The following is a 12,651-nucleotide window of genomic DNA, read 5'->3' as shown; positions in this document are numbered from 1 at the left end:
TGTATCTGAGGTGACAACATGGCTTGGTTCGGAGAGAACATCAGTAACAACTCTTTGGAGAGTGTCCCGTCCGGCGATGAGCCTCGAGACTCGCGCTTGGCTCAGGTGGAAATAGCGCTTCTGTCCATCATCTTCATCGCGGCAGGGTCCCTGAACTTAGGGCTCCTGTTGGTCTTGTGGAAACAGAGGAAGCAGCTCTCCAGAATGCGCGTCTTCGTCTTCCACTTGTGCGTCGCCGATGTGGTGGTCACATTTTTCCAAGTTTGCCCCCAGCTCATGTGGGACATCACTGACCGATTCATCGGTCCGGATATATTATGTCGCGCAGTGAAGTACCTGCAGGTGGTCGGGATGTTTGCTTCCACTTACATGATCGTAGTGATGACTATAGATCGCTATCAAGCCGTCTGCAACCCCATGGTGACTTTCCAGAGAAGAAGAGCGCGCTGGAACGGTCCAGTGTGCGCCGCCTGGTGCGTCTCGCTGATCGGCAGCCTCCCGCAGGTCTTCATCTTCTCTCGGGTCGAGGTAGCTCCCGGCGTGTACGACTGTTGGGCGCAGTTTATAAAGCCATGGGGACTGAGGGCGTACGTGACCTGGACAACTGCGGTGATATTCGTCCTCCCGATTCTAACTGTGATCGCGTGCCAGGTGCGCATTTGCCGCGCCCTGCACAATAATTTCAACATGAAGACGCACCACTTCGGACAGGCGATCGGTAAGCCGCTGTCCTCCAGGACCAGCAGCGTGGCAGGAGTGTCCAAGGCTAGGGTGAAGACGGTGAAGATGACCGTGGTCATCGTACTCGCATACATCATCTGCTGGACTCCTTTCTTTACAGTGCAGCTCTGGTCTGTCTGGGACGTCGAGGCGCCCGTTGAAAGTAAGATAACGCTGAACTCACAACAATCTGAGTGAAATAGTGCCATGGCCCATGAGGGCAATCCTATTGTACTGTCTGTCCACATCAACAGCTGGTATTTGATAAACTCATTCACCACGAGGCAAAGACTAGAATGGCAAAAGACTGAAAGGGAGAGAGATGAATTTTCTGTGATAATGATCTACTTTTGATTTATCCAGAGTTGGGATCTGGAATTAATTACTTGTAAGGGCTTTAAAGTCAGTAACCCCTTCAACTTAAATGGTTTATGATCAGAAAACTGTGCCCTCTTTATTAAAATGCAGTGAAATGAGCATCTTTGCATACATGAAGCCTGCAGAGTTTGCTGCTCTTCCCACAATAGTAATTGGACCGTGTCTGTGAGAATAAATTTTTTTAGTCACCCATCTCCCCTTTTCCAGCTGCAACCTTCACCATCCTGATGTTGCTTGCCAGTCTGAACAGCTGCGTGAACCCCTGTATCTATCTGATGTTCAGCGGGACTCTTCCCCGGAGACTGGTGACCCTGATGTGTGTGACTGAACCTGATCGGAAGGAGTCCATGCAGGAAGAGGCCACGATGGTCAGCTCCCTGCACATCAGCCTCAAAGGCCTGTCAGACTACAGATAAAAGCTCTGATGACTTTTTTTCTTTAAACCTCATGCCTGCCAGTTGAATGTCCAAATTATTGAAAACAATCCTTTCATGTAGAACTTATCAAATATTTGTGACCAGCCCCAGTTTGAACTCAATTACTCTGGGTAACTTTTGAATGACATATTACCTTGATACATTAAGAATTATGTAAAATTACTGCATCTTAACATATTTTTGAAATAGTAATGATTTCTATGGATTTTTCTTTCAAACCAAGTTCTGTCCTTTTGCTGAAATTACACTTTAACCCTGACTAATGTATACAGTATGTATATATATCTTTATCAAGAAAAGAACATGGACAATTTATGTGACAGTTAAAGATTTCCACACTTAGGGATTTATAGTGTCATAAATATGAATCCTGGTGACTTTGGAGATCCAGCTGAATTTCTACGATACAAGTCACTGCTAAAAGTATAAAATCAAATATTTAACAGTTAAACAAAAGTGGAGCAGAGTTTGATTTCAAATGAGGTGGGAGACTGTACAGATTTAGATTTTCAGATACCGCCTACTTGAGGTACGTTAAAGGAATGGTTACCTGAGAAATATCTTATACAGCAAACAAGTGATAAAACTGAGTAACGAAAAACTCATAAAACAGGTGAAAAAGTGGTGAAGAAAAGCACTCTGGAAATGGATTGCGGTATGAACGGTGCTAGAAACCTTCTCTGCATCTTACAGCAATGTGAGCATCAAAGTCTATATATCATAAAGCTGGAGCATTTTATTGGAAGTTTAAATGTAACACTATTATTTTCAATACAGTGTTTCAGTTTTTGGACTGTAAAAAGTTGAGGTTGTATTACATCCTCTGAGAAAATACCAGGGAAATGTCCCTGTGAGCTGCTGTAAATGATATTCTTGAATCAAGACTCATTCATGAGCCACTGCTAATGAGATCAGGTTATTCAGTATGAGTTGTAATAATAAGAATCTAGAACTTGTCATTAAACGTTTTTTTTTTTTTTTGCAGTCAGTTGTGTGGTTTGATTAAGATTTCTCTCATTTTCAGACGTCTCGTCTACATTGTGTTTAAGGAGTTTCAGCAGTGTAAAAATGTTCATGCTACATGTGCCAGTACAGATGATCATATGCATGATGATGGCAAATTTGTTAACTATGAAAAAGGTCACCAGGTTTGATATTTATGTTCAAATTTGTATCTTGAAATATTCTCAATGCCTTGAGGCGGTCATTGCTTAATGTTTCAGCATGTTTACATTTCCGCTCTAAACCCTGAAGGAATGATGGTCTTTAAGGTGTTGCCAAATAAAGTGGTGTAACTTTAATGTCTTGAAATGTCCTTTGGACTTAGCTATACTTATTTTCTCTTGTTGAAAATGATCACAAACACACAGATTGCTGTTTTTAAAACCAAGTTCTGTCCTTATGCTGAAATTCCACTTTAACCCTGACTAAAGTATACAGTATATATATACATAAGAAAGAAAAAAAGACAGACGATTTATATGAGTTAGGTTTCCACGCTTAGGGATTTATAGTGTCATATAAGGATGAATCGTGGAGATTTAGGAGATCCAGCTGAATTTCTTTATCATCAACAAAACCCCAAATAAGATAACTGCTGTTACTGAAATAGAATGCCTTTGCTTCTTAGCTAATGTTGCTAGCAGTAGACACCAACGATAACATTTTTGTTGATGAAATCTCTACCTCTTTGAGAAATACTAAAAAGAAAAAGGTTATAAGATTAGGGCATTTACTTGACAATTATAAACATGCATTTGCAGCTTTGTAGTATTACGACTGCTTTAGTCACCAAATGTGTAGCTATCTACTGCTAACAACATTAGCATGTAAGCAAAAGTGTTATTAAATCATAGCAGTGTTAACTCCAGAGTAAGCGAGACGATGCAGAAAGCTGTTCCCTGTAATGTGAACACAAATACATGTTATTGTGCTTTTAAAAGACCTCAGTAAGGAGGTTGTTGGATAAATTGGAATGAATTGTCTTCTCCACCTGAGCAGTTATTGTATAAAGTTTTCATTTGTCTCATTGGTTTATTCGTGCAGAACTATTGATATTTCTATCAGCATCTGTTGAGTTTGTAGTGCTTAATAGAATATGTAAGCATGTCAAAGATGGTTTGTTATCTATAACTTGATATAACAGTCATAATATAACATGGTTATCAGTCTTTGTGTTGCTTGAAATAGGTGTTTGGTGTTATGTACACTGTGCCAACCTGCTTGTGGACTTTACAGGAGCAGAGTATTCAGATTTCAGTTGATTAGCAGCTTTTGAACATTAATCCTCCAGTATTGTAAGTGTTGTCTGTATGGATGTGCACTGCATCCAAATGTCAAATTCGGGCCAAACTTCACTGCACTTTCATGTGAAATACAAGTTACTGCTAAAAGTATAGGATCAAATATTTTACAGTTAAACAAAGGTAGAGCAGAATTTGATTTCAAAAGAGGTGGGAGACTGTACAGATTTAGATTTTCAGATATTGCCTACTTGAGGTAGATTAAATTAATGTTACATGAGAAATATCAGCAAACAAGTGATGAAACTGAGTAACGAACAATTCATAAAATAGGTGAAAAAGTGGTGAAGAAAAGCACTCTGGAAATGGTTTGCGGTATGAACGGTGCTATAAACCTTCTCTGCATCTTACAGCAATGTGAGCATCAAAGTCTATATATCATAAAGCTGGAGCATTTTATTGGAAGTTTAAATGTAACACTATTATTTTCAATATAGTGTTTCAGTTTTTGGACAGTAAAAGGTTGAGGTTGTATTACATCCTCTGAGAAAATACCAGGGAAATGTCCCTGTGAGCTGCTGTAAATGATATTCTTGAATCAAGACTCATTCATGAGCCACTGCTAATGAGATCAGGTTATTCAGTATGAGTTGTAATAATAAGAATCTAGAACTTGTCATTAAACGGGTCCAATTGCATTAATATAAATACTAACATTTCATTGCTTTTTTTTGCAGTCAGTTGTGTGGTTTGATTAAGATTTCTCTCATTTTCAGACGTCTCGTCTACATTGTGTTTAAGGAGTTTCACCAGTATAAAAATGTTCAAAAATGTTCATGCTACATGTATTCAAATTTGTATCTTGAAATATTCTCAATGCCTTGAGGCGGTCATTGCTTAATGTTTCAGCATGTTTACATTTCCGTTCTAAACCCTGAAGGAATGATGGTCTTTAAGGTGTTGCCAAATAAAGTGGTGTAACTTTAATGTCTTGAAATGTCCTTTGGACTTAGCTATACTTATTTTCTCTTGTTGAAAATTATCACAAACACACAGATTGCTGTTTTTCTTCAGGAATTTGCTTTTCTGCAGAAGGCCAGGAAATAGTCTGTTTTGTGTCTGTGTGATTTGATGCTGATATGCACACATATTTACTTAATTGGAACGCATTTTCTGAGTATATTGTGCGCGTACTGTTATGTAACTACTGCTCTTCTGAGCTGTATCTTCTGGTCTTGAATTGCTTTCCTGGTTAGATAAAAAACCTGACGGCAGCTTCAACTTTTGTTTGGTATAAGGGAGGATGTGGTGGGGCGCAGAGAAACACATTTTATAACACAGTTATACAACATATAATTTTTAAGAACTGAGTGGATCATTACAAAAACCTGGTGCGCAGTAGATCTCTTAGAAATTAGATAAATCTTTGAATGTTTTGATGGAAAAGGAACTGCAGGTTGTTTGCTACCTGGAAGAACTGAATGTGTGATTGCTCTGCAAAGACATCAGTAGAGATAGTCACAAGACAATTTTGCCTCCATCCCTTCAGCAAGCTTCACAGCTACTAAAAAATGTCCCAAAATTGTTATTTTTTTGCTTTTACCTACATAAGTGTTTTGGGAGCTCACTGAGACTCCTCTCTGACCTTGCTCACTTACAGAATGACCAGCAGACACTCCTGTGGCATGTTTATCTGCTTGACAGTCAGTGATGGGAGGAAAGTGCAACTGAGTGGTCATAACAGCATTCATAAATAAACACACACGTCATGGAGTCAGTGCCTCATTGTCAGAGAGAAGAACATGAATGTAGAATGTGGTAAGGAACACATGCTAACCTGCTTGAGACCAGAGAAGTGACCTCTTTTCACAGCAAGATGCGGTAAAATTTTCTTATATTTTCTAGTGTTTATGTTGGAGAATGTAATTTGCACTTATACAGGAATACTTTTCAAACAGACGTGTGCAACATTCTCTTTTAGAATATAAAATAAGCAAGAACAAGAGATAATGGGGTGGAGAGGCGCCCAAGTGCTGTCCTCTTTGACTGACTGTTATATTGTGTGTTTTCCAATAAATGTTGAAGTTAATCTCTCAGCCCATGTTACGACCATTTATGACTTTTACTGATGAGATTCAGAACAAAAAGCTTGACTAAGCTATCTGATGTCAATTGTTATCATCAGAAAGACAAACTGGTTTAATGTTGTTTGGTGTGGTTTAGAGTAATCAATCAGTTGACTTTTTCCCCCTTTGTTTTTAATTGTTATCCTTTTCAGGTGTCAATCACTGCGTGAGCACTCTGAGCAAATGAACAGGCAGATGCATCAGTTGGTAGGCTACTGTTGTTGCTGTGGAAACAAACAAAGTGCTAAACATCTGACAGTGCTGCTTTTGTCAATTAAATTTCCATGAAACCAATGGTACGGATCAAAATATGTTCACATACAGGATTGGGAATTTAAACTCAGTTCCAAGTAGGAATTAATCAGAAAATACCAAGTATTATCCACAGAAAAACAAACCCCACAAAAAACAAAAGAGTCAAAATGATCAGTTTCTGAGTTTACCCAACAGGTCAGACAGAAAGACACTAGAGTGTACATGGATATGTTTTTAATTCAAAATAAACAGCTGTGCAATTATCTAATGTCCTATATGAGGTTCCTATTACTGCAAAAACTAACATTTTGAGTTTGAATGCTCATAACAGTGGTGCAAGTGGCACCGTCACCTCACAGGGTTCCTGGTTCAAATCCCAGCCGGGGCCTTTCTGCGAGGAGGTTGCATGTTCTCCCCACGTATGGTTCTCTCCAGGTACTCCAGCTTCCTCTTTTTTTTTTTTGCTCTGAGACTGATTGCATATACTGATTGTAAATTCAACGCAAATGACAACCAGAGAAATTCTTCTACTCTCACCACTCAACATAATCTCTGGTTTCTATATTAGGAGCACAGCGAAAATGGTAAAGGCTTGAGATTAATGATTTTTTTGGGTTCCATGCGAGAGCTGTTAATTAGTTAAATAAAATGGCTCGACCTGCTTAATATTATTTTTCACTTTGTCCCGATCCTCTTGTGGCTCTTCACATTGATTGGAAAAAATGTCTGACCAAGGATACATACAAGCTATAGAATATGAACCAGAGTGTTGTTAACTTTTCAAAACACCATATCTGTTTGCATGTGGCGTTCAGACTCTTAATTTGCATGAAACCCCCAAGAGAGCTTGTGTGTACAAGCAAATGAGATACAGCTCAATGTCTTTACCAATTTAAAAGAGACATGAAAAAACAAAAGGATATCATCCAAGCATGTGGACAACATCTTCATAAAATGGAGTGCAGGGTACATGAACGTGCTTTCCATTTAAAAAACACATGTTGATCAGTTTTCTGTCACGCATCCCACGTCCATATTTAAAAAACTGAACAAATATCAGCTGGTCTTTTTCATACTAAAGTCCCATCTAATAAACCACTAGAGCTTCTGTGGCCCAAAAGCCAAGAGTTTCTCCTGAAAACTACAATGACTGTGAAAAGATGATCACGTTGGATAATTCATGTGCACAGTCTCGGTTTAATTAAAGTGAAATGGGGTTGTGAATTCATGATGATGGCTGGTCCCAAGGACAGGCCCCTGGACATATTATTGCCAAAATTGAGAGATACGTCCATTAGTCAGGAACTATTAGGCCTTGATGAGGGCTGTAGTCGCTCTGGGGAAATTTCTTTTAAAGGGGTTCAGAGGAGAAAAATCTGGATGTTGCAGTATGGGTATTTGTTTACTTTAAGTTCCTTTGCTCATGAAAATAAATATTTTTATTCAAAACTTTCCTGTATCAATGGGTATAATAACCCTCTGAGGTCTACGATCACGCCGGCGTCATCAGATCGCGTGATGTCATTATGGCTCAGACCCCAGAGGGTTGAGGATTCCACTGTATGCACTGCTACATAGTTATTGCCATATATAGATACATACATAGTTTTGTTTTTCAGAAAACTAAATCAAAACCATTTGCATTCAAATTCCAGTACGTCAACTATAGCCAACTATAGCCAACTCAACTGCATAGAGCAGCATCCATCTTTATGCCAACCTTTAGACTCAGAGAATGTAAGAGGCCAATGAATAGACTATGTTTTTGAGGCCAGTGTGCCAGCATTGGTTCGCAAAAACCTGCTGCTTTAACAACCTTAGCAAATTCAAAGCATGACTCGTGACGAGATTGTGCCTAAAAGGGGGATTGGTACCAACTGACAGTGGCCAAACAGCAGACAAGCGAAATGTAAGTATTTGAGGAATAATCTATCAATGTGAGTCTTTGGTCATTGCTGTAACATTTCTGTAACAGTATCAAATTGTACTATGCTAATGGTACCAGAGTGAGAGGACCCTATTGCAGGTTCACAGATGGGGAGATGGGCAGTTGATGTAAATAATAAAACTTTATTTAGAACCTAAGGACAAAACAAACTCAAAATACTATTGAGGCACGCAATCCAAAAATGAAAGAGACAACAAAGGGAAAATATCACACACTATCTATTGACAAAAACAGCATGGGGGATCTAGCAAGGAACAAAGGAAAATACCGTTGGTATAAGTACTGAGGGGAATAATGACTGACAATAGGCAGGTATGGTAACTAGTAAAGTGAATCCATGTTAGTAGATAAAGCACAAAGCAAGACTAACACAGAAAAACAAGGATACAGCCACTAGGGGTAAAACACAAGATGAACAAAAGCAAAGAACTATAAAACTAAAGATAAAACTAGATAAACTTGATAAAACACAGAAACCAAGGACCATGACATTACACACCATACCAAAAGGTAACAGTACAATAACATACTTTGCATAGCAGACACATATTCATAAAATATTATATTATGATACTATAAAATGATATTATAATAACATATTCAGAAAAAAACTTCCGATGGCTTTAAACACAGAAGAAGAGGGGTAGTAGAAGGGACTGTTCTAGCGGGGTTTTTTTTGCTTTTTTTTGCTGGTTTCCAAGATATGTGTCTACAGTAGCTTCAAAAAGGCACAAAGTCCTCATAAGTACAAAGATGTTAGGAGGGTGTAAGATAGCACAGGTACACGCAGCGCTTTCAACAAGGTACATTTGTGTGATGAAAGATCCAGACAAACATGCAATCAGGAGACAACAAGTTCTTTGATAACTATAAAAATGATTTACTTAAACACTTTTGCTTTGAATTAGACATTGAAATGATTTGGTTTGGGTGAGACACAGTCATGGTTAGGGCTGAAATACTTATAATTCTTTTTACAACATGATTGGTGACATATGAGCACAACACATTATAACAAAAATGAACCAAAAGTATCATCATTTGGTTAGAGTTAGAAATCAAAACTACTGGCAGGGCTGAAAAACATAAAAACATTTTTATAACATGACCGTCAACCTCTTGGATAGCATTTTCTCTATTATATTATATTATAACATTATAACATGCATGACTGTGCAACTCATGGACATGTTTTGGGACAGTTCCAACATTTTGCAGTGCGTGTTTGAATTTTTTGAGCTCAGTCTTTTTCTTGTCGGAGCCCCCCGGTGGGATAAGAATCCCTTATTCAGTAACTCTGAATCAATTAGCAAAAGTCCTGTTTCAGACAGCTAATTTCTGTTTTTACATTTAGTCATTTAGTCATTAAAGTCATATAAGTCTGTAACAGCTTCCTGGATCTGCCGAGTCCCATTTCACGCTGAGCAAATTGATTGTCAGGTTTCGCAAACACGAAACAATGTCTCTCTTTTTCTTTTTCTTTTCTAATAAGAGGTTGACAGAGCTGTACCAACATCCTGATGTTTAATCCAGTTCTTTTAATCAAACCATCACAAGACAACTACCAGCATCTTCAACTCCTGTTGGGTTCACTTTTTCCTCATTTGGAGGAGTGCTCTCTTCTCTGCATGAGCCAACGTTTAGAGTAATGTGAGTTCCAGCAGCTATATATGGGAACACAGGAGGAGATGGGAAGCAGAAATACACAGAGAGGCGGCTGAATGACTGTGTGATTGGACACAACAGTGATGAGCTGAGAATCTGTGCTGAACACAACTTCCATTACCAGCCGCAATGCTCTCCTATGTCAAAGAATGAATCCAATTCAGCCTCATTTTAGAGACCACAGTCAAACAGCTCAGTATAATCTCAGTTCTGTTAAACACCTTTACAGCTTGAAACACTTTTCCAGCTTGTCAGATGTAATGGCACACATTTTTTTGACTCCATAAAATATATATTTTTAATGATAATACAATCCAAGGAAGCATATATGCCTGTTTTCCAGTAAAAGTAGAATTAAGATGTTTAGTTTTCTCCTTTAAAAAGGAGTTATGACACGTGTTTGACGTGTCATCAAATGGCATATCAGGTGAGGCATGTGTTTGCTGAGGATCAAAACATGTAGCGTTTGTTTTCTGACAAATATGTTACATGTTTTGATCCCCAGCAAACATATGTTTCAGCAGGAAGATGTTGATGCTGAGCTTGGCTGGATGCAAGAAACAATAGATTATTGTGACTGGAATAATTAATAGCACTTTAATCTAAACTTAATCAGAAGCAGTTCTGTGGCATGGCATATCAATCATTGCCTACCTCAAAGCTTTTCAGAAAAAGAAAACTAATTGTCTTCCACTGACCTCAGCTGCATCATGGTTTTCCTCTACAAGCTCTGTGCCCGCTTGCATGAACCGAGTGTTTTATGTGTCACTGATGTTTCTTCCACACAAAATATGCAAATAACCTGACACTTCATTCATAAGAAGAGCAGGGTTTGTGAATGGAGAAGTGTGAAAAACATGAAAATCATTACAGGAAAAAAAAGAAACACAATTACTGTGATTAAGACCAGAGAGGAGAGTGGCTAGAAATAGTTAGTTGTGCAGTTTAGTAAGGTAATACACGCCTGCTGTTTACATGAAGACAGCTGATATGAAGCGCTTCAACTTTTAACTTAAAGAGAAGAGCGTTTACCTCAATCAGATAAGTCATTAACCAAACCAAAGTGAAATCATATTGATTTAATGAGCTCTAAAATATAGACTCAGACCAATTAATTTTCCATTATGTTCGATCTGATATCAGCAGCAGTATGGTTTTGTTGCAAAATAGAGAAGAAATAAAAACATACATAACCCATTCTGATACACTAGCTGAAGACATGGTTCCCGTGGTAACATGATGCATAAGCTACATGTTGTTTAACTGTAACTGCAAAGCTTATTTGGTGGTAGGGCAGTTCTTCAACTGTGAATGTACATCACAAGTTGTTAATTCAACAGTTTATACTGAAAAGATGTCACTTTATTAACATTGTATTTTGATTGAATTTGATCAAATGCCAATAATCAATAAATAATCTATGAATAATCAAACATATGTTGGACACTAAACAACTTTTAAAATTAAGTTAAAATATTGATTTTATGTCATTTAGGCTATTTAACAATCAGACATTTGTCAGCCGTCAATCATACGCTTTAAACTGTTACGATGTCAGGCATCAGCTTTCAATATTTCACCTGACAACGTTTAAATGTTGTTTCCATTCAAGTACGCTGTCTGAGAGGTCGTTAGGACAAGAATCAATGATGGTCCGCTGCTTTTTTCAGACTAATTGTTCTGAAACTCTGAAAATAAACAGCTTTGGAGAAGATTATTAGTTCAGCCTAAGTTACCACGGTGTTGTAGGCAACCGAGAGCCACCTTTGTGACAGTGAAAACTGGGACTCTCACCTAAACATAGCTTGCTAAACCACTGATGTTTTTAGTGGCCCTTCAAGAATACCTGTTATGGTAAAGACATAAAGAGAGAAAAACAAAATTGATGACATATAGAATGACATAAATGCAAAGAAAGCGAGGTGAGGAAAGATGTCTAATGGGAGGTCCTTTGACTGTGTGGGCCCATAGTAGCATAACTACAGGGATGGTTTGGGGTCACCTAAGCCAGTGCTAACTATAAACGTTATCAAAGTTTTAAGCCTAATCTTCAAGGTACACAGGATGTCTGCCTCCAGAACCCAAACCAGGAGTTAGTTTTGGAAGTCTCATAACTGAAGGCTCTGCCTCCCATTCGACTATCAGAAAAAAAAGGAACCACATGTAAACCTGCATTCTGAGAGCAATATGCTTTGTTGGAAAAATGTGGAGCTTTAAGATAAGATGGAGCTTGGTCAATAGAAGTTTACATGTGACAAGACTCATTTAAAAATGTGGGATTTTACTGGTATCCAATGAAAGGAAAACTACAATTGTAGGTTCAGGTTATGTGTCATGCTATTATGGGAGACCTGCTTTCTGTTGGTAAATCAGCCTGGGTTATACATATCTTTATATATTTTTCCAATAACCTATGTCTGATTTGTTTTGTTTGAAAACATACTGAGCACAAAATAAAAAGGTTTAGGACTATATATCTAAGAATATCAAATAACAATAACCTAACATGATTTCCACCTTATTATGTGACATGGTCAAACCACTTTAAAATTGATGAGCTTCATGTTTCAAACAGCTTTTGGGATCAATAGCAAACAGAAAAAACCCAAAGGAACACAACATGTCCTTACACACATCAAGCCAGCATAGCAGAATCAGCTGAGTGATGACAGCATCATTGGTTTGAGTGGCGAGTTCCATGATGCAGTCTCGATGTGTGTAAGCACACATGGCAGGATCATTTTGGCTATGTTACTTCCTGCCTTGGTGGCTCATAGGTGTCAAGAGCAAATCAATTTTGTCCCCCTGTACAGCCTTTGTACTTTCACACAAGACACAATGTGCAATGAAGGTGCATCACTCCTGTCTTAAAATGGATA

The 12,651-nt window shown here is 38.2% G+C and overlaps 1 protein-coding gene across 1 annotated transcript; it reads left to right on the top strand.

Moving 5' to 3' along the window:
* Window positions 1-18: 18 nt before the first annotated feature.
* Window positions 19-1,514, top strand: avpr2b.1 (arginine vasopressin receptor 2b, tandem duplicate, 1). Its single transcript, XM_072383205.1, has 2 exons — window positions 19-883; window positions 1,306-1,514. Exons 1-2 carry the CDS (start codon window positions 19-21, stop codon window positions 1,512-1,514), a joined length of 1,074 nt encoding a protein of 357 aa, XP_072239306.1.
* The last annotated feature ends 11,137 nt before the right edge of the window (window positions 1,515-12,651 follow it).

The sequence above is a fragment of the Leuresthes tenuis genome, unplaced genomic scaffold (genome assembly GCF_036924035.1).
Source record: "Leuresthes tenuis unplaced genomic scaffold, fLeuTen1.0.hap1 SCAF_3, whole genome shotgun sequence".
Lineage (NCBI taxonomy): Eukaryota > Metazoa > Chordata > Actinopteri > Atheriniformes > Atherinopsidae > Leuresthes > Leuresthes tenuis.
Note: the sequence above shows the minus strand (reverse complement) of the source record. Positions and strands in the feature narration are given on the sequence as shown.

Excerpts from the sequence above, each read along its gene's own strand:
- avpr2b.1 (XM_072383205.1), top strand. The coding sequence starts at position 19 with ATGGCTTGGTTCGGAGAGAACATCAGTAACAACTCTTTGGAGAGTGTC. Across the intron at positions 884-1,305 it reads CGTCGAGGCGCCCGTTGAAA|CTGCAACCTTCACCATCCTG; the intron begins GTAAGATAACGC and ends CCCCTTTTCCAG.